The 21,313-nt window shown below is 52.0% G+C and overlaps 2 protein-coding genes across 4 annotated transcripts; both read left to right on the top strand.

The window, feature by feature from the left end:
* The first annotated feature begins 2,261 nt into the window (after positions 1 to 2,261).
* On the top strand, positions 2,262 to 10,369 carry LOC104371548 (uncharacterized). The gene is made up of 15 exons (XM_086627372.1): positions 2,262 to 2,328; positions 3,200 to 3,391; positions 3,803 to 3,994; positions 4,231 to 4,327; positions 4,498 to 4,583; positions 4,932 to 5,126; positions 5,727 to 5,792; positions 6,382 to 6,408; positions 7,096 to 7,159; positions 7,340 to 7,459; positions 7,740 to 7,931; positions 8,194 to 8,274; positions 8,985 to 9,101; positions 9,934 to 10,145; positions 10,307 to 10,369. Exons 1-15 carry the CDS (start codon positions 2,262 to 2,264, stop codon positions 10,333 to 10,335), a joined length of 1,737 nt encoding a protein of 578 aa, XP_086483498.1. The 3' UTR covers positions 10,336 to 10,369.
* Positions 10,370 to 10,858: 489 nt separating this feature from the next.
* On the top strand, positions 10,859 to 21,027 carry LOC147526808 (C4b-binding protein alpha chain-like). Of its 3 annotated transcripts, none has more exons than XM_086627373.1 (12): positions 10,859 to 11,769; positions 12,318 to 12,503; positions 13,207 to 13,303; positions 14,044 to 14,126; positions 15,038 to 15,229; positions 15,466 to 15,648; positions 16,164 to 16,349; positions 16,485 to 16,578; positions 16,937 to 17,022; positions 17,639 to 18,061; positions 18,412 to 18,435; positions 18,661 to 21,027. In XM_086627373.1, exons 1-12 carry the CDS (start codon positions 11,733 to 11,735, stop codon positions 18,702 to 18,704), a joined length of 1,635 nt encoding a protein of 544 aa, XP_086483499.1. In that variant the 5' UTR covers positions 10,859 to 11,732; the 3' UTR covers positions 18,705 to 21,027. The 3 variants fall into 3 exon arrangements, with proteins under 3 accessions (XP_086483499.1, XP_086483501.1, XP_086483500.1); XM_086627374.1 differs by lacking the exon at positions 10,859 to 11,769 and adding an exon at positions 12,122 to 12,173 and having other exon boundaries at positions 17,639 to 17,845; XM_086627375.1 differs by lacking the exon at positions 17,639 to 18,061.
* The last annotated feature ends 286 nt before the right edge of the window (positions 21,028 to 21,313 follow it).

Raw genomic sequence — 21,313 nt, 5'->3', positions numbered from 1 at the left:
GTGTCAGTCCCCGAAAGGCGTGGGGAGCTGTGGGCGATACCCCGGGCTGCTGCCCTGCACGGGGATGGCAGGAGCGCGTGGGAGCGGGCAGGGGGCCGAGGGCAGGTTTCCGTGGAAAGCCAAGAGCACCTCTGGCAGCTCAAGCCCTGCTTTTGCTGGCTGGTGTTGCTGGAAACTTCACGTTGTTGCAGCCCGAGCCTGGCAGCGAGGTGCACGGAGCTTCTCTCTGTACGTGTGCGTTTGTGCCGTCACCATCTGCTTGGCCTGATTCCTGCGGTGCCGGGAAGGGATGTCGGAGCAAGATAAAGCGAGTCACCCCGGCAGCTCCAGGGGAGCAGGCGCAGACCCACTATCGCTGGGCTCAGCTGCTGCCGCAGCTCCTGCCCAGGAGGTTTCGGTGCCCAGTCGGTTGCTGGGGCAATGCCAGGCAAAACAGGACAGCAAAGGTGGTGGCAGAGAGGGTGAGGGATGGGCTGGTCTGAGCCTGATGGTCTCGCCAGGTACAGATGTCTTCTGCGTGGCCTCAGGTAGGAAAGCACCCAGTTCAAAGGGATTTCACCCAGTTGAAGCTGCAGCAGCTGGTTGTTCCGATGTACGGCGAACCCAGCCACTGCCTGTGGAGACTCGACATTATCAGAAGTCTTTGCCAAATACTTTTCAACATCTCCCTATCCCACGCTGAGGTCACTCCTGTAAGCTATTAAAAGAGAATTCCCCAGCATTTAAAGCATTTATTTTCCAGTTAGCAACCTCCTTTTGCATTATGCAACCACCATCCCAATTCAGACCTCAGGTGGCCAGTGACCTGTAAAAATAGGTGGCCGAGACATCTCCATTTAATTTGCCAACATGTTCACAAGTAAGTATTTTAAACAAATACATTACCCAGGCTGCTTGACTCCTCCCTTAAGAAAACACCTCCTGGCCTCATCGCGAATGTGTTGGAAAAAGAAATAAAGTAGGGGGAAAAAAAAAAGTAAAAAGTATGACTTTGAGCTTCTCAGTGAAAACATCACTGTTTCCTGGATAACAAAGGCAGAGAGAGGGAGGCAGGAAGGTCCCGGCAGGCTGCTGCTGGCTGCCCTTTCCTCGGGGTGGGGTGACACATGTCCCTTACTGGCAGCGCTGCTCAGCAGAGCTGGACGGGACAGCAAATACAGCCACAACTTTTCCTTTGGCTCTTCCTGCAACCCCTGCAAGCAGCTCTGCTGTCCCATGCGGGCATGGAGCCGAGGCAAACTACTCCTGTGCCCGGCAGAGCCCGAGGACGTCCCTGAGCCTCTGTGGGCAACTCAGCATCTTGTTGAAGAGTCTTGTGTCGAACTGGGAGGGTTACAGTGGAAATGCTGGTATCCTCGCTGTGTTGTTTTGTGCGTAGGTGTTAACAGAAGCAGCTCAATTAGCAGCTTCAAAGTGGGGCTGATCTACACCCCTCTGGTCCCCCATGCACCCCTTGGGCTGGAGGAACGCCCTCTCCTCCATTCTTGCAGAGAAACCTCTCTCCATGGAGGTCCCTTCCTGGGGATGGGCAGGCGACGTTTGAAGATGGTTTGGGGGCCTGGCAGGGGGCTGGTCCTGCTGAGCTGTGCTGGGCTGGCTGGGCCAGGCGCTGGCGGAGAGGGCAGGAGGCAGCTGATGAAGATGCAGCTCTCGTCCCTGCACGCAGCAGAGCCAGTGCTGGAGGATGAACGGGACCGTCTCTACCCCTCCTGGCTTTGGGGCGTGCTGCAGGGGTCACAGCTGAAGCTGGCAAGACCCCTGCGCTGCCCTGCTTGGTTGGGGTTTTTTTCTTTTCCTTTGGGACTTGACAGCTTTGGAGCGAGGAGTGTCTTTGCCGGAAGGTGTGAAGAAACGATGTGATGGGGAGGCTGGGGCAGCGGGTGGCTGAGAGCCGCGCTGCATTCCTCGGGATGCCAAGGACGCCTCTCGGAGCAGCCCCGAGGAGAACCGCGTGCGTCAAACCCACTCCCAGCCGCAGATAAGACTTTCCTCAGAAAATTCCCCGGAGCTGAGACCGCAGGGAGGGGACCGGGAGCGGCGCCGCTTTTGGCTGCACGTCCCCCGGCTGAGGCCGCTGCCCGCAGCCCCGCAGCCGCCCCCTCCCGCCGCCCGCAGCCCCCACGCGTGCTGCTGAGCACGGCCCGCCCCTCCCTGCGGCCCCGGGGCGGCCCCGCTCCCCCCGCAGCCCCCGCCGGCGCGCCCCGGGCGGGCGGTGCTCGGCCTCCCGCTCCGCTCCCGGCTCCAGGCGCCCCGCGGCAGCGATGGGCACCGGGCGCTGCCGCTCGCTGCTGCCCGCGCTGCTGCCGCTGCTGGTGCCCGCGGCGTGGGGTGAGCCCACGGGGAGGGATGGGGGGGGCGTGCGGTGAGGGCTGCCAGTCGGGGCGTGTGCTGCGTGTGTGCCCCGTGTGTGCTGTGTGTGCCCCGTGTGCGTGTGTGCCCCGTGTGTGCCCTGTGTGTGCCCCGTGTGTGCTCTGTGTGCGTGTGTGCCCCGTGTGTGCCCTGTGTGTGCTCTGTGTGCGTGTGCCCTGTGTGTGCCCCGTGTGTGCTCCGTGTGTGCTCTGTGTGCGTGTTCTGTGTATGCCTCGCGTGTGCTCTGTGTGTGTGCCCTATGTGTGTTCCGTGTGCGTGTGTGTGTGCTCTGTGCGTGCTCCATGTGCTCCGTGTGTGCTCCATGTGCTCCGTGTGTGCTCCATGTGCATGTGTGTGTGTGCTTTGTGTGCGTGTGTGCTCCGTGTGTGCATGTGTGCTCCATGTGTGTTCTGTGTGCGTGTGTGTGTGCTCCGTGTGCGTGCGTGTGCTCTGCGTGCATGGGTGCTCCATGTGTGCTGCGTGTGTGTGTGCTCCATGCGTGCTTTGTGTACGTGTGTTCTGTGTGCACTCCATGTGCGCTCCGTGTGCGTGTGCCCGTGTGCACTCCGTGTGCCTGTGCTGCATGCGTGCTCTATGTTTGCGTGTGCTCCGTGTGTGTGCTCCGTGTGTGTGCTCTGTGTGTGCTCCGTGTGTGTGTTCTCCATGTGAGTGTATGTGTGTGCTTCATGTGCGCTCCGTGTCCGCTCCATGTCCGTGTGTGCTCCGTGCGTGGCGTGGGTGCGTGTGCCACGCTCTCCTGTGGACCCCTGCGTGCTTGTGCCTTTGTGCTGTGCCCTGCCCAGGGAGCTTTAGTAGAAGCCCCACTAAATCCTGGTTTATTTTGCTGCAGGTGGCTGTGGGCCGTTGCCAAACGTCAGCCACGCAGAGCCCCTGGGAGACGCTAAACATCAGGGAAGTTTCAGTGTTGGCTCCAGAGTGACGTACAGGTGCCTGCCGGGTTACGTGAAGCGCCCCTTGCTCTCGGACACCGTGCAGTGCCTTGCAAACTCCAGGTGGTCCAACCTCCAGGAGTTTTGTGGGCGTAAGTATTTCACTTTCTCTGAAATGAGATGCGTGCTGCTTGCGAAAATATGTACCGCTTTAGCAATTGCTGTTTCGAGTGTTTCCTCACCCGAAGTGACACACGATCGAGTTGCTGGTCAGAGAATCTCGTGCTGTCCCTTCTTCCTAATTCTGCTGAGTCCATTGGAGCCGTGTGCTGGTGCTTGTGCACCATCGATCATCAATCGCTTGGGGAAGCAGAGGAGAGGGGCAGGACCGTGGTGGCAAAGTGCTGGCACAGCTGCTGCTGATGCAAGAGTTAACCGAGGGGGAAGGTTTGGCACTGGGGATTTGCGTTATCACTTGGATTTATATTTATCCATAGTTGAATGCAAAATGCTGTTATTTTTGCCGTGTAAGTGCACACTTTGGTTGTGTTCCTTGTTGGTAGGTAGTTGTCCGGGCCCGCTACGTCTGCGTTTCGCCAGAATATTACCGGAAGATGAAATCCAGAATTTTTATGCTGTTGGTACCACGGTGAGGTACATTTGCCGCCCAGGCTATAAGAATACCACAGGCCAGCTCCTCACCAGCACTTGTCTTGACAATTTAACATGGTCAGAAGTTCCCCAGCTGTGTCAGAGTGAGTGTCTCCATCTCATTTCATTTTCTCCAACATCCTCCCACAGCTGCATCCGTAGCGCTGTGTTCGGAGTGCCACGTCTGATTTGTATTTAAGGATTGGGGTTTTTTAATGACATTTAGCATGAAATACCATCAGATGCCTGATTTGACATTGGCATACTGTTGTGAAAAGTATGTCTGTGGGTTTTTACCCTGTCCTCGTAGTGTCCTAAGGATAATCTTATTCTTTTTTAGGGAAATCTTGTGGTATTCCGCCAAATCCAGAACATGGCAGAGTTACTGCAAACGATCATCTGTTCGGTGGAAAAGCAGATATTGTTTGTAACCGTGGGTGAGTGTGAAGGCAGCTGCCCACGGCATCCCCGTCACCTGGCCAGAGTCACTGGTGTGCACGCAAGGACAAGGGACTCTGCCTGTCCCGTCCTGGGCACCTCTGTGGGGTGACATGTTCTTGGTTGGTGATGACAAACTGATTTGCTGATGTGCCTTTTACCCCTGCAGGTACACGTTAAAGGGAGCATCACCTTTCATCTGGTGTTCCCTAAGCGGAGATGAAGTTGCCTGGAGTCAACTTCCAGCTTGTTGGGGTAAGTGAAGTTGTCCAGTGCTTGACTGGAAAGGACAAGGGGCAATGGCTTTAAACTGAAAGAGGGGAGATTTTTATTAGATCTAAGGAAGAAATTCTTCCCTCTGAGGGCGGTGAGGCACTGGCACAGGTTGCCCAGAGAAGCTGTGGATGCCCCATCCCTGGAAGTGTTCAAGGCCAGGTTGGATGGGGCTTTGAGCAACCTGGTGTAGTGGAAGGTGTCCCTGCCCATGGCAGGGGGTTTGGAACTGGATGATCTTGAAGGTCCCTTCCAACCCAACCCATTCTTTAATTCTGAACTATTCACTATTCTGTTCACCTCCTGAACTCTTCTCTTTTTCTCCCCTAGCTATTTTTTGTCCTCCGCCTCCCGCTATTCCCGATGGGAAGCACAGTGGCAACGGTATGGAGGGGTTCCCGTACAACTCGGTCGTGATGTACACGTGTGACCCTGGGCTCCAGCTGGTGGGAAATGAAACTCTTCGTTGTACAATGGAGAACAGCGTCGATGGCATCTGGAGTGGGCCTCCTCCCGAGTGCAGAGGTAAGCGCTGCTGGATAATCAGCCTGTTCTTGAGTAGTTTTTCTTGCTGTGTAGTTAATTAGTCCTAATTCCCTTCTCTCAGAGAGGGAAGGGCCCCAGCCTGGATGGGTGTTCCCGTAGGGTTTTTTCCAGGGGAGCAGCACCTGCGTGCAGCAGTGATGGTCAGCAGGTCTGTGCTCTGCCAGATGCCAGGCTGTGCTGAAGAACAACACGAGCACAGTCGTGTGCAGTTTTACATTTTTCCCTTCGAGAGAAACAGGCAGAATTTTAATAAACAAAACACAAAGTGTATCAGTAACTGCAAAGCTCGTGGACTAAGCCTCGGAATGGATTTATATCCAGTGTCCAGCAACAGGCGGGCAGTAAAGCCAAGAGGGACAGCAGACTGCCCGCTCTCCGTAAGGCTGGTAGTGTCACCAGGAGGTCCTCGTGTGACTCTCCCACAGCTCTCACTGTCGTAGCCACAGGCAGACAGGTCAGAGGCCACCTGCCCATGCCACATTTACTCCTCACTGAAGTATTTTCTATATTATGTATAAACAGAGAATCATGTAAAATGTAATTTTGAGTGGGTTTCCTTTATTTTTTCTCTCTCTCTAGTTAGCACCACAGCAGTGATAAACCAAACCGTGGAAGAGAAGATAGCAGAGAACCCTTACTGGCTAGGTAAGAGTCCTGGAGAGGTTTTCTGCCTCAGGCTCATTTTAATTGCTATAATTGCACCCACGTTGTGTGCCTGTGGCTTCACGAGCCGTTGGATTTCTGCTCTCATTGTGCCACCTTCATTTCTTTTGGTGGGTCCATCTTCCAGTTTCTCAGGGCTTCACACAGCTTTATTCCCTGGTCTAATCTCCTTTTCTCTCCGCTCCCAGCTGAGTGACTCCTTAGCTGACATGATTTTTGGTAGGATTTTTGGTGCTGGAATCTCCTTTCATACAGCTGAGCAGCTCAGTAGAAACCACTGACATTATCTTGACTGTATTTGGACATTGTTAAGGGTGGAGGTAGCCTGGAGCTATGGACCTCAGCTTTCTTGGTGGCAAGGAGTGGGGTGAGGGACTCAAAAAAGCATAAATGATGTGTGTAGTACTTAATGACAGATTGTTTTATAGCGTTTTGTCTTCTCAGCAGTGTTATGGTTATCTGGGTTTGAATAATGTTTTTCTGTGGGCATAGACTCAGGAACTTCCCTGTTTAGTTATCAGCATTGCTGGCTTTGGTTTTTTAACATCAATTTCTTTATTTTCTTCTCTAGCAAGTATCCTCATCCCTAGTTGCATTGGTAAGTAGTTTAAAATTGAAAATATACTTTCCTAACCCAAAGCTGCTGTTTGCTCTTAAATACCTGGAGTCAGTGGTTTTGGGGTATTCATTTCACTGCCCCCAGTAGTGAGGGTCTCTGCTCAGGGCTCAGGGGTTCTCTGCTGCTGGGTAATGCAGCAGCATTGCAAGCAATGGGATGGACTGGCTGTGTCTTAGTATTAAAGGTTACATCAATCGAGGATGAAATGGGAGAAGCCAAAGAAGGCAGTGTAAGAAGCCAACCAAAAACTGCACAGCCTGTCGCTCTTTAATTGATAAAGTTGCTTTAAAAGGCCGTGGCAGACATTAGGAAAAAAAAAAAAAGAGATTAGTAAAGCTTGGAACATCCTTGTTGCAAAAGAGATCGAGTACTAAAAATGGTGAGTGTGTTTAAAATACAAAACAAACAGGTGCAGTCCATAAAGCACTAGGCAAATGAGGATCCCACCCTTAAGATCAGCACGGCACCGCGCTTCGCAGTGGGTTCTGTGCTCCAGAGGCACAGAGGGGGTTTGCATTGTTGTGGCTGAGCGGGACCCTCTGCGTGGTGACAGTCAGCCCCCGAGCAGAGAATTTTGCTGCCAGTCTTTTACCAAACTGCAGTATTAAATTACATACCAAACGTGTTGTTTATTTTTAAATTTTTTTTTGCTTCTTTGTTTGTTAGTTCTCCTAGTAGCCCTTGGAATTCTAGCTGGGCTTGTGATGAGATGGAAAGAGAATAAAAAACAGTAAGTGAGCCTCAGCTGCCCCTCATCAATTATAACTTTCCCTAAGGATAACTGGGTATTTCCTTTTAAGCTCTGAGTGCTGGTAATGACCTTCAGTATACATTTGCGTGGTTAGAACTTTCGTACCACGTTGCTAAGTCGCTTTATATTCTATGAATTTTCTCCTTTCTGGCTCTTCAGCTCTTACAATACCGTGCGTTTACAAAAGCACGAGGCGAAGGGAAGGGATCCACCGCCGCACACAAAGATAATGGGTGACGAGAAGCAGCCTGTGCCCGTGCCATGGCATTCCTATTTCTGGTAGGTTTGCTCGTTCGTCCGCCCAAAATCTCGTGCCACTCTTCCAACTATACCCACGGATCTCCCCGGTGTTATTTCTGGCTACAAACCTCGCCGTAGCACACCGGTACGGCACATCTTTGTGCAGTTTTCGACTCTGAAATGCCAACCCCTCTGCCTCTGCGCTGGCCACGCCGCTCGCCCAAGAGGCACCGGGTGCTTCACGGGAGGGTCTGGTGTTCACTGGCTGCTCTCGGAGCTCGGCAGGAAGGATTATTCCCCCCGTCTCTCTCGTCCGCAGCCACACGACGAGTTGTCACGTGTGTCCCACCTGCGAAGAACGGCTCCACGCCGCCGTGGCCCCCCGCGCCGAGCCCGCGCGCCACGGCTGTGCCACCTGCGAGGACTGGCTGCGCGCCCAGCCCGGCGCACCGCGCACCTACTGCGTCCCCAGCATCGGCGGTGGGGAGAGCCAGAGCCCTGCAGGGACAAGGTACCATGGCCATGTAAAACACGGATCCACGTAAAGCAAAAAACAGGGGGAAAGGGGCGCTTCTCACCGGGCAAAAAGCATCTATACATGGACAGAGCAGATTTTGCAGTTTGAATTCCATTGGTTCCTTTAAGTCCAGTTTTAATAGTAGGAAGTATTTACTATTTAGAGAAAAAAGTGGTTCCACAGGGCGCTGGTCATTCTGGGACAGCCATGCGTTCGGGGGGGTTCAGGCTGTCACCTCTCTTTTCTCTGAATTCAGCCCTGGTGTGCTGAGGGGTGACGGCGCAGGAGAAGCTGTTCCCAAGCGGATCGAGGCAGAGCAGCCCATGGATCACAAAAGGTCTGTCTTCCACTTAAAAATACACAGGTGCCACGGTGGGCTTGAATAAAAATCGTTTCAGAGTAGAGCAGAACTGTGTTTATTCAGTTTGAGGAGGGAATGAGGGTATTCTGCACCTCCTTGTTTGTTCCCACTTCTTTCCTGTCTCCATACTGTGCTGGGTATTGCAGTGTTTAATCACTTTTAAAACACTAATCTCTCTGCTTTTTTGCCCCTAAAAGAAAGGAGCTCCGGGCAATTTTTGTTCTTCCAGTGCTTTTAAAAGGCATATTCAGCACGTGCACGGGTTTCTCCTATTTTTTAACTTGTGTGGCTCTCTGGCAGTCACGCCGTACGTGGTGATGCCCGGAGCCGATACAGAGCCCACCCTGCTTCCCTCCTTGCTCTGGGAGAGCAACACTGACCTGAAGTGGAACTGGGTTTGCAGGTTTGCTAAGGTGAGGTTGGGAAGTGGGGGTCTAGCTGTAAAGAGCACGTGGATTCATGAAGCAGTTTAGAAGAGGCATAGAAATATCTCATGCATTTCAGCAAAGCGAAGGGGGTTTGTGATAGAGCTCATTCCCTGTTGGGTCTGCAGCCCAAGGCAGGTCTTCATCCTGCTTGGCATGGTTCCTCAGTACCAGGGAAGCTGGAGATGCCCAACTTCATAGGTGATTATTGGGTCTCCTTAGAGAGACTCGATGGATGTCCTCAATGGTGCTTCTCCACAGCAGCCACCACATCTGCCCCACCTGTGAGAGCTGGCTGCGCGCCCACCTTGACCAGTGCGAAAGCCATCCTGCGATGCCCGGGGAGCGGCCGGGGGTGCCCTGCTGGCATGACGAGGGGTGAGTGCGGTGCGGCCGGTGCCGGCAGCTCCTCGCAGCAGCGGGCACCACGGTGTGCGCCCAGTGTCCTCAAAACTGAGTTAACCGCTTAACTTAAAAAAAAAAAAGGTGGAGTGTGTAAATGTTGGTTCTGCTTGCTTATAGCTCTGTGTCAGGGGAAGAGCGTGGTGCCTGCTTGTGTGCAAAGAAGTGAAACTGGTGTGAGGTTTATTCGGGCAACGATTGTGCGGTTTCCCTGCTGTCCTCGCTTGGCTCAGCCTCGTGTCTTCTTTGGCCCACGATGCAGCTTTGGTTTTGGTCACGCAGTGAAGAGCCCCAGTGCTGTAGGAGATGCTGCAGCGTGGGTCTTCTGTTCACGTCCCTGCCGAGTGCTTGTTCCATCTCCAGGCGTGGTTAGTTTGTTTGGCACGGAGCAAGTGATGCTGTACGTTCAGTTTAAGTTTTGACACCTGCCCATGCGAGTCTTGTGCTCCATCAGGCCCACAAAGCTTCCTTAACAGAGTCATCATCGACAGCAGAAAATTCAAATAAATATTTGGTTAAAATAAACATGGTTCGAGGTGTGCATCCGCCTGCCTTAGCTTTTGCAAGTATGAACATCTTTTACCAATCATTTATTTCATGCTGCTCCTTGCTATTACCGTAACCCTGGAGGAGCTGTTTCAGTTCTACACTTGTGAGTCTCTGCTTGTTTGGGTTTAAAAAGTTAACATCTTTGAGATCTTTAACGAAAGTCGCTTTCCTGGGCGCCGGAGCCTGTGTGGTGTTGCTTGGCAAGGAGCACTTTCCGACACGAGCCCGTCGGGGCTCACCCTTGGCTCTCTCTCCGCAGCCCACGGGGTCCCGTCTGCTCTTCCTGCGCCGACCGGCTGCACCTCTCCCTTGTCCACAGCGACACGGCGCGCTGCCCCGTGTGTCCCCTGGCCGGGGAGGGGGCCCCAGCTCACCTCGTCCTCCGCCACACCCCCGGCTGCCACGTCTGCCGCGTCTGCATGGTGCCCACCCACGCGCACCTGTGCCAGCCCTGGCACCACGCACCCGATGGTAGGGACCTGCGCGGGGGCACCCAAAACGCCCTCTGGGTCAGCGGGGGGCCGAGGTGCCACAAGCGAGCCGCTGCAAAGGTCATTCCCACTCCCCCCCAAGCTCAGGGGCTGCAGCACGCAGCAACTACCCCTAATTAACTGCTTGCTTCCCTCTTGCAGGAGAAATGCCGACGGTTGTGGCATCCTAAGTGGCACGAAGCTGGATGGAGAGAAGGGAGAGTTGCTACACTAACTCCTGACATCATCAGTGATGAAGGTCTAAGTGCAATAAGGCAACCTGAAGTCAAGGGGCTGACTTCACCAAGAGTTTCTTTGTAAAGAAGCAGGAGAAGCAAACATAATTCAAATTCAGCTCCATGTTGGTTTAATGCCTACTTTTTTGTTTGTTTCAGTATGAAAAAAATTTTTGCTGCTCTTAAAGTGAGGCTTTTAAAATTTGATAAACGTTTCTTTCCACTAGGAAGATAATTTCATAGTAAACACGCTCCTTGCACACTCTTGCAAGATTTACTTGTATCTTTCAAACTACTTTTTTACTGAGATTCATTTACTAGTGTGCAGATACTAGTGCGAAAATGACAGTACTTATAGCAAAACTGTTTTGTAAATAAAAGGAATATAAAAAGAGCAATACTAGTATGGCTTGGAGTTTTGGGGTTTTTTTATTTACTAATCATACCTTCTCATAGAGCGCTTTAAATGGTTTTACAGTCTCATTCTTTGCTGGATGTAATCAGCTGCTCAGATAATTGCTGCTGTTCCGGGAACTGCTGCTGTCATGTTGCACTGTTGTCCGTAGCCGCGTGCCTGCCCTTTCCTGGGAACTGCAGTGACGGAGGCGAAGTGCCGCTGCTGGAGCGGAGCCCAGTGCCACCCGGGTGGTGTCGGGGAAGGTGTGTGCTCCTCTGCAGGTATGACCTTCCCTTGGCTGACCCCGAGTATTCCTGCACCAGTCATGTTCTATACCTGAAAACCAGGCTGCAGCCCAGCAAGGGGTTCAGAGGATTAACCGACTGCTCCGCGCTCGGTGTCTGCTGGCTTATTTTGGTGGGACATGGGGACAATTAACTCTGGTAATAGAGAAGGTGTAAAAATTGCCTTTCTGCTTTGTGTTTGCCAAGAGATTGAGTTTACTGGCGTTCTGGGAAGAAACAGGCAATGCCACTGGTGGGACAGAAAGGTGCTGCGCAGTTACCCGGTTCTGCTGTGGCATTAGTTGTCAAACAGGGATGCAGCACTTTTCCGTGGGCTTGTGCTGACGGGCGCGATCCCGATATTGCTTCGAGGAGAGAGAGAGACAACGGCCACCTGAGCGCCTGAGCTGCCGTCCCTCACTCTCCCCTTTGGATCATCCCTTCGAACACGGGGCTGGAGGCAGCGGGAGCTGTCCCAGGGGTGCCCAGTGGCACCCCCAGCACGCCGGAAACCACACTGAGATGACGCAGAGGGAGAGGTGCAATGGAGAGGATGGTGCAACCGGGTGCGGCCGAACAATCGCCCTCCAAGCTCTGCGAAACCCCGTGTCCCTGGAGCGGAGCACCGAGGGCAGGGCGATGGGGTGGGCCCAGGACACGGCACCCTCGCAATGCGGGCACTCCCACGGGTTTACAGCATTGCTCAGGGTAAGTCATGCAGATTAGGGGTTACTCATCTCTCAGCTAAAACCCTTTCCGTGCCGCCGGATGGGTTCTGCTGGATCTCGGCTGTGAAGCGACATCATTTCGTACCAGATAAAGGAGAAAGCGGCCGCGCAGGGGGAACGGCCGCGCCCGCCGCCAGCGCGGGGGGACCCCGCTCCGCAGCCCCGCGGGGCTCGGCCCAGACGAACCGCCCCCCCAGCCGGAATAAACACCCGCCGGGTTCCAGCCGTGACAGCCCGCCCGCCCCGGAAAGGGCCGAGTCTCCGCGCAGCGCTGCGCGCCGCCCCGCGGAGGCGGCACCGGCAGCGGGCACGGGCACGGCCCGGCCGTGGCCATGGCACTGCGCTGGCTCTGCGCTCTGCTGCTGGCGCTGCCCGGCGCCCGGGGTGAGTGGGGCCGCGGGCGGAGAGGGGCTGCGGCTGCGTGGGAAAGGGGGCCTGGGCGGCGTGGGGAAGGGCTGAGGCTGCGTGGGGAAGGGCTGAGGCGAGACCTCCCCCCCCCCCCCGCTGTCATCCCCCCACTGCCCGCAGGTGACTGCCAGCAGCCGGAGAGGTTTGTCTTCGCGGAGCTCATCACGCCCCTGCAGCAGTCCTACACCGTGGGAACCCAGCTGAGATACAGGTGCCGCCCGGGGTACACCATGGCCGGGGGCAAGATGCCCGTCATCACCTGCCTCTCCAACTCCACCTGGTCGGAGAACCCCGACTTCTGCATCGGTGGGTTCCCCTCGTCGCGGGCTCCTGGGATCGGGGCGGGGGGAGGTCGTGTCCCCTGGTGCACCCCAGACCCCACTGGTGGTTCAGCCCAGTTGAGAAGGATCTCCCTGGGTCACTGTTTTTAGGACAGCTGAGAACAAGCACTCACCCCACGTGCCTGCCTGGGGTTGTCCTTTCTGCTTAGAAACGGTGGTCTCCAGGAGATGATCTCTGTCCTTCTTACCTGTTTTACCAGCTGGTGATATAGTGTAAATGCTGTAACAGGTTGGCACAGGAGCAAGATACGGTGTGCAAAAGGCTGTGGGAGAGTTGTCCCCATGGGAGCGCACCTGTACTGGCCCTCAGGTGGTCAACGAGTCCCTCCTGTCCCCTTCTCCTTCACGCTACTGCCTTTCCCTACGGACCAAGACCTCCACCCTGAGCCTGTTTAGCTGTTTACCAGTTTCCTTTCTCAGTATGCATATAAACCTTCACTTTTTTTATTTGTCCTTAGCTCCGTCTGTGCTTTTATTTGCTTTTCAGTTGTGTTTAGACTTTCAGTTCCTCGGAAGTTAATGTGGATCTCATATCTTTGCTGGGAATGCTGGTGCTTGCTCGGGAGGGAAGTTCAGTGCCCGATAAATGGTCACTGTGACAACCGTAATCTGTGTTTCGCTATCACGCCATCAGATAAAGCTAACATGCTGATGACTTGCCCTTCCAGGGAAGTCGTGCAGTCCACCGGACATCCCGAACGGCCGCTTCGACAGCGAGACCGACCTCCGGTTCGGGGCGACAATAACCTACAGCTGTAACGTGGGGTAAGTGTTGGCCCAGGCTCCTGGTGAGTCGACGGAGCCGAGGCTGGGAGGCAGCACCCGTGGGAGACCCGGAGGCTCTCCATGGGTGGGGGTTGTTTCCTTGGCGAGCACAGGCATGGCAGGAGGTGTTTGGAGCGGGGAGCCGTGGGGATCAGGCTCTCTCCTGCTCTTGCTGTCAAAACAGGCGATCTTCTGGGCATGAGGGCACAGTGATTCCAGATCACTTTTGGGCTACTTTGCAAAGAATTTTGCTCCTTTCCTGGTGGTCCTTGTTAGTAATTCAGCGTTTGCTGTTGTGCAATGGGTCTGGCTGTCCACACCTTAGCTAAGGAGTCTTGGGAAAAGAGGGCTGCGGTGTCCTAGGGATGCCAGGAGCGGGACAGGAGGGAAAGAGAGTGGTTAAGGTACATCAGTGATACTACCTTTGCTCAGAAAATAAGCTGCTATTTGGATCTCCCACCGCACAGCACGGGGCTGAAGAGACTCAGGGCAGGGACGCTGTCCTGCCCGCGCTCCTGTGAGTTTGTATCCACCCACAGCAAGTATCAAATTATCTCTAACTGCATCAGATATTGCTTTCCTTTAGGTATTGAGAAAATTGTATTTTATAGGCTAGCTGATTTCCCCCTAGTGTTCAGCTCCTCCCAAGAATACCAGTAGAAACTGTACAACTTTCTGAATTTCCCGAGTGGTGTTTTTTTCCACTTTTTTCAAAGAGATTCAACCTTTTCTTTTCTTAGGTACCGATTAGTTGGGAAGTCGACTGCACAATGTGTGCTTACAAACAATGAAGTTTCTTGGAGTAGGATTCCAGACTGTACCAGTAAGCAGATCTTAAATGTTTTGTGTACATCTCTTCCTCAAAGCTATTCCAATATATCTGGTAGTTTGGGGAATGGCAGGTGGATACTCTCTTCTTGGCACCTAATGCAAATTACATTAGCCTTTAATGAGAGTGACTCCTTACCTCTCCCCCAAACGAGCACTCTCGCTGGAGCTGGATGTGAAAATTGAATTCTAAGGAGGATCTGTGGATGTTGGCAGCAGCTCTGTAGTCACATGTGTGGGAGAAGCAGCTCCCGAGGCTGCGTGTCGGTACCACAAGCGTTCCGCCCGGCTGGTATGGATGCTGCATCCCTCATGTTGTGTTTTCCGTCAGGCAGCCGTTGCTGAATTGTTTATCAAGAGCTGCACTTGGCCAGGACTGGGATGCCTTCGGACATGACTGCGCATCCAATATCTCAGTTTTTCAAAATTCTAAGAGTTTTGTTGGTGCTATTTGGGCTTTTTTAGCATCTTGTGGGATGGGCCTGACTATCAGCTGCTGATAGTTTAGATGATTTGCTGCTGTAATAGGTACTCTGGCCTCAGCCTGGTCAGCACAACGAAGGTAGGAAATGCCATCATCAGTAGGTGAGGGTCCCAGACTGCTTGGTGAGACCATGTTTATTGCCTGCAGAAGGCCTCTTCTGTAGTGTCTCTTTTTGGACAATAGATACTGTTTTGTCATTGTACCATTTATCCATTAAAAAAACCTGGAGAACATTCATAATTTAAAGGCACATTCAATACTTTAGGTTGAGACTGTTTTAAGACTGGTTTTTTTTTTTCCTTTGGCTTTTATTATTTTTTTTTGTTTGGGTTGTTCGTTGTAGGTTTTTTTAGCAGCTAGACCTCAGTTTCATATTCAATGGAAACGTTCTTGCATTTTCTTGCTGTTGCTTTCTCATACAGTTATTCCCTGTTTACCACCTCCTGTGATTGAGAATGGGCAGATCATGAACGGGGACGGAGACTTCACCGTTGGCATGGCTGTGACCTACAAGTGTAACGAAGGTTTGAATCTTATTGGAAATGCCACGATTGACTGTACAGTGGATGATAACCTCGAGGGAACATGGAGCAGTCCAGCCCCTGAATGCAAAGGTAAATGTTTTCTTTCTCTCCTTATTCTTTTGACTTTGTTCCTCATCCCTCTCACCATCTGTGCTTTCCTGATGGGCTGCCAAACATGAGAGAGTTGAGTCTAAAAGGATTCCCAGAAAGCTTAATGCAGCTCATGGTCAGAGGCAGGGCTTGGTTTAATGGATTCTTCAGCCCACAGAAAACATCTCTCTCCCTTCTCATAATAAATGTTTTTATTGTCTTATTTTCACTTCCAGAGGTCAGATGTAAAAATCCAGAAGTGAAAAACGCGAGAAGATTATCTGGCTTTGGCACTGGGCACACATATAAAAGTACAGTGGCCTTTGAGTGTGATCCCGGTCACTTACTGAACGGTAGCAGTGTAGTTACTTGTGAAGCAGACAATACCTGGAAGCCACCTCTGCCAACATGTGACCCAAGTGAGTGCAAACATTTACTTCCTTGAGCAATGGCATTGAAGTAGGTCTAAGAGCTGTTGAGCAGATCACCTTGTGAGCCTTGTGCTGGCTTGGCTCCTTGGCATGGCAGCCCAGCCCGGTTAGACCTGAAGCTGTATATTTGTGACCTGCAAATGATCCAAAAGTGCACCTAAAGGAGAGACAAAACTGCCTTCTACACCCGACAGCCTTTCAGCACCAGCTTCCAGACCTTTTGGGGATGTCTGGCTTCTGAGCTCAGCTGGTCCCATGGGTCAGGGGGGTGGTCAGCGAAGGCAGAGGTGCCACCCAAGCTCCATCTTTTCTCTGCTTAAGCAAACAGCGATATATGCTGCTGTTTGCTAAATGGGTTGGATGCAAAGTGTATCCCAGACCACTGACATTCAAACAGGTTAAAATGTTTGTTGTGTGCTCCGAGACATGCAGTTCACCGTTGTTATTGCAGACCCTTTGGGTGCTCTTCTGTAGCTAACCTTGCTTTTGTCTCTGATTTTTAGTCCACTGTGGTCCTGCCCCAGGCTTCCCTTTTGCTGAGGGTGTAACGGCTGCAGGTGACAGCTCTCCTGCCGGAACTAAGCTGAGGTATCAGTGTAAACCAGGTTATACTGCAGCAAGTGGGAAGTCCTCTGTTGTCACCTGTCTGAATGATGCCACATGGTCTGCAGACCCAGACTTCTGTATCCGTGAGTATCTCTGCTCCTGTCTCGCCCTGACTGACTGTACGAGTGATCTGTATGTGCTTGAGATGTTATTGTGAAATTTGGATCATGCCCATCTCTGAGTTCTCATAATTCCTGTGCTGCTTTCTTTTCCCCTAGGACAGCGGTGTACTCGTCCCACGATAGAGAACGGGGATGTGGTTGCAGACAATTTCCTGTTTGAGACAGTTGTGACATTCACTTGTCATCCTGGGTGAGCTGATCATTGCTGAAAATGGACTGACTGGGCGGTCAGAAGGCAGAGGTCACAGGCAGTAACGTCCACCACCCCCCTCCCTCCCTGGTTTCCCAGTGCAAGTCCCCAGTGAAACCATATATTATGTCTTCAGTGAGATGAGCATGTGGCAACACCCGTGTGCTCGGGAGAGCAGTGAACTGCTTCAGTTCAGCTCTTGTTAGTGCCCTGATTTAGTGGTTTTGATGTGGCCAGGTCCCATTTCATAGCAGGGGCAGCTTCTGGTTAATAACTCGCCTGTTGCAGTGGTGGAGAGGAGAGGGAAGGATCCTCTTTGGGTTGTCTTCTGGAAGGTACTAAACTTCCCTTTCTTTAGGTATGAATTAAAGGAGTCATCTTCTGCCAAATGTGTGGTATCAGGAAATGGAGTTGATTGGGATACAGCATCTCCATACTGTGAAAGTAAGGGGAAAAACTCTGCACAGAGCCACTAAGATAACAGTTGGGACTGTGCTGGTGTAGCTGCCTTGCTGGTGGGCTTGGGCCGCTCTTACTTGCGCTTCTTCGTTCAATCAACTGCAAAATTCATGATTTCAGCTCATGCTGTGAGGCATTGCTTAGGTGCAGTATTCTCATATGATTCAGAAATTATGCTAACAAAGTGGAAGGAGCAAGGGAAGAGCAGAAGCTATAGAAAAAAACAGTCACAGGAGGAAAGTTTTCTGTCTCTAGTTACCAGGGAGAGATGAAGGTAATTGGGTGTTAGAACTCTGTCCTCTCTATTGGTATAATGCTGAAATCAGGTGTTACAGAGTCAGTATATAGTGTTATGTGAAGCTAGAAATGGCTTGAAACGTTTCTTCCAGCCTGATTAGGCACTTCTGTGGCTTATTTCATGGGGTGAGATCCTGGAGTTGTGGCTAACGGGCAGTAACTGAGGTCCAGTACCAACCAAGAAAGCTCAAAGTATTTTCAGTTGCTGCTAGATGCACGGCTGTACCTCCCTCTCCCCATACACCTCTGCACCTTTTCAGTTAGCAGAAGTACTCAGACACTCTTGCTGATGTTCCTTCTGTAGGACAGCTCCCCGACAGCCTCTGTGAAGAGCCCCCCCCGATTGACAATGGGATGCACAATGGCACAAAGGGCACAAACTTTGTCCAAGGCTCCGTTGTAGTTTATAAATGCAAGGCTGGCTTCACCCTTGCCGGAGCAGCCTCTATTTATTGTGGAGTAGATCGTCCACACCATGGAGTCTGGAGCAAGCCTACTCCCGAGTGCAGAGGTGACGTGGGACAGCTCCCTTATGTTCTCTGTGAAGAGCCCCCCACGATTGACAATGGGATGCACAATGGCACAAAGGGCACAAACTTTGTCCACGGCTCCACTGTAGCTTATGGATGCAAAGATGGCTTCACCCTTGCTGGAGAAGCCTTTCTTCAGTGTGTTGCAACAGATCAATACCGGGGAGCCTGGAACAAGCCCGCTCCTGAATGCAGAGGTGACTATCTCCTGTTTCTGTCTTGCTGTTTCCTCTATTTTCAAAACACCTATTTTTCCCTTCCTCTGAATCCTCAAATCAGATAATTCTGCTGAGGAGTAAGCCTTGATGCTTCCTGAAACAGCTTCAGTTAAAATCTAGTGCCAAAAGAGCATGAATAGGTATGGCATGGACTCGCAGGCTAGTGGAACTGTGTCCTGGGAAATACATCTGTGGAGTTGGGCTGTGTGTTGCTTGAATTGTCTTCCACGTGCATTGGCTCCGATCTGAGATGCTGCATGTTGTGTGGTTTGATGAATTACTGTGCTGAATGGTGCCGAGTTTCACGTTTTGGCTCACTTCCCTTCCAGGTGGAGCCAACGTGGTCATTGTTGGTAAGTAGTACCTTCTGTTCCTGCACCCCTGTACCACGCTCTTGCCTGTCTTTATGTTCTTGACTCTGCTTGAAACAAGCTTAAAAACCTTCCACTATGGACTGGTGTTAGATTTATGTTGTTGTTTATGTTGCTGTGAGAAGGAGGGGGAAGGTAAAGGGGACCAGGGAGGGAAAAGAGGTTGAATATGTTTGAAGACTGAAGCTTCTTATTTGTCTCTTGTAGGAATCTTCCCCCTCCTCCTGGCAGCGCTGGTTATGAACATCTAGATTAGTGCACAGGCACAGCAGTGAGGCACCTGTAGATGTGTTAGACTCGATCATGCTGGTCCCAGCACTCTGCATTTCTCTCCTGTGAACTTGGCCTTGGATCCGCCACCCGCTGACCTCAGATGCCAAAGCCCAGACTCTCCCACCACTGCCTGGGATGCCTTTGGCTGCAGCTGCAGCTCATGCACGGGGCTGTGGGCTCTGTGCCACCCAAGTGAGAGCCCTGCTCAGAGATCAAGTGCAGTTACATCCCCACGTTAAGTCGCAACGATGCCAGGGACCTTCGGTGGCAATCGAGTAGACTCCAGAAACTCGTGCGCTTTGGGTACCTCCATTTGTTGTTTCTCAGCCCCGCTAAGGTCATGTTGTGCCAGGTCCTGATCAGGATCCGCAGGTTTCTTGTGTTCCAAGGTGAAAAGTGCTGCTGCTGCTGCGGGGATTAATGGTGAATGTCTTCATGTTAGTGACAGGTGTTTGAAAAAATGAAGTTTTGTACAGGACACATGAGTGTTACCTGTGGGTACTGAGCACATCGAAAGCGTTCATATAAAGCACAGTTGTAGCTGTTACTTCAGAGCAAGTTGGAGCCATTGTAATTTCACCAGAGAGAAAAAAATTTGAATGCTTTAAGACAAAGAGCTACTATTCTGACTCTTCCTGTATATGCTAAAATCGGTTTTAAACTTCAGCTGAAGGTCTCTGCGCTGGCACTATGTTTGCATCACATTGAGGGTTTTTTGCGAGTACCTCGCGGAAACACCCTTCCTGCCTCTGCAGTGGCTCAGCGTTTCTCTTGAAGCCGTGAAGCTTTCAGTGGGCTGAAAGCCCCGGGAGGAACCCAGCTGGGTGGGTGCTCGGGGGCAGCAGAGCTCATCCGCATGCAGCTGGTGTCCGGGCCGGATGCAGAACTTGCAGGTGTCTTGGCAGATGCCACCAAACACCAGAAAGTCTCTGCGTGTGAACCTTTTCACTTTTCTGCTCGGATGCCACCTGCCCGGGGTGACTCTGGTGCAGGGAATCGCTGTCTGAGTTTGCACTCCAAAGGGTTTGTCGGGTGGTGCTGTGCACCCTGAGCCCAGCTCAGCCCTGGGATGCCTTGGGGCTGCTGTGATGCTGGGCAGGAAAAGCAGGTTTTTGGCTTCTTGCTCTGCTTGTGGCAGGGCTGGTGGGCGGCTGCTGCTCTGACGCTGCACCAAAGTAGATGCACATGAAGCCAAAGCCTTAATTTAGTCCTTCATAGGGCTGAATTAAGCCCTCCCTCAGGCTTTGGCGGTGCCACGAGGACCTCACTCACCTTGTATCTACCAAAGACACAGGCAGAAGTCTCCTTGGTTTCTTTGGTGGATAGAAAGCCCACGTGGTGGTGGCACTGTCCTTTCCTGGCTTTTACTCAGCCTCGATAAACTTAATACAAGCTAAAGAGCTATGTAGCATCTCGTAAAATGAAGTAAAGATCTGAAGGTTTCCTGGGAATCCTGTTTATAAGGGAAACAAAACCGTGACAGGATTTAAACTTGTGTTCAGCGATCGCCTGAATCCAGCTTGAGACACTGGCCGTTAGCTGCTGGTAAAGCAAGATTTTGAGGTTGGGGGTTTTGGCTGACGCAGAGGTAAATGACGTGTCCGTGAGCTCTTCATGATGCGCAGTTGGGAACGCGAAGTACTCGAAATGTGTCGACTCCATACTTTTTGTTTCTGCATTTTCACCAGTGCGTTCCTGTTAACAGGAACATGCATCTAATTAGAGGGAAAACCAAAAGTGGCCATTCCCATCAACGCATTAGTCTTGTTCCAGATAGACCCCCCCAAGTTCTCCCTTCCCAGCAGAGCACTGTCCTGCTCAGCTGTCACCGGGGCACCGCGAGGGACCCTTCTCAGAAGCCAGTCTTGCAGAACAAGCACTTGCAGGTTGTTGGTTATTTTTATATATCTCTCGCTGTAAGCCGTGCGAGTGACTGGATGGACAAAACACAAATGTAAAACCTCGTAGCTTTTTATGTCCTGTTTTGTTATTTTACTCCCAGCACAGTTGTTCCTACTGCATAGTCCAGAGTTTCCAAATGATTTAACACCTGATTTAGGGATAAGCTTGAAACAAACTCCCCGCAACCAAACAGAAGGAACTGTAAATGCTGTGACATAGCTTACGGGTGCGGTCACCAAAATTTACTGTGGAAGAGTGTTTACCTACTGTATTTGTAATTGAGTTGTACATAATTTTACTTTATAATCTGAGTGTAACCCATCAAGCATAATTCTGAATTATAAGTGTTGGATATGTAAATATTGGAAGACCTCTGTCAATAAAAGAGATGAAATAACACATCTCACTGCTTGTTTTAGGCTTAGAAAGCATCTCTGCTCTGCGGGTGGGGAGCTGGAGGGTGCTGCGGCTGCTCCGGCACCAAGAAGTCCAGTCTGTGGATTTATATTCTTCCAGGCAGCAGCGAGGGATGACACCAGATGGGATGAGTCCTACAGCAGCCAGGGTCGGCTCGGGAGGATTCGGGACCGCAGCTGCATACTGTGCCTCCTGGCCTGAGCACCCGTGGCCCCAGGGGACAGACGTGTCCCCACCCGCCACCGGTCCAGGGTGTGCAGGAGGATGG

The sequence above is a fragment of the Tauraco erythrolophus genome, chromosome 27, assembly GCF_009769465.1.
Source record: "Tauraco erythrolophus isolate bTauEry1 chromosome 27, bTauEry1.pri, whole genome shotgun sequence".
Classification (NCBI taxonomy): Eukaryota; Metazoa; Chordata; class Aves; order Musophagiformes; family Musophagidae; genus Tauraco; species Tauraco erythrolophus.
Note: the sequence above shows the minus strand (reverse complement) of the source record. Positions and strands in the feature narration are given on the sequence as shown.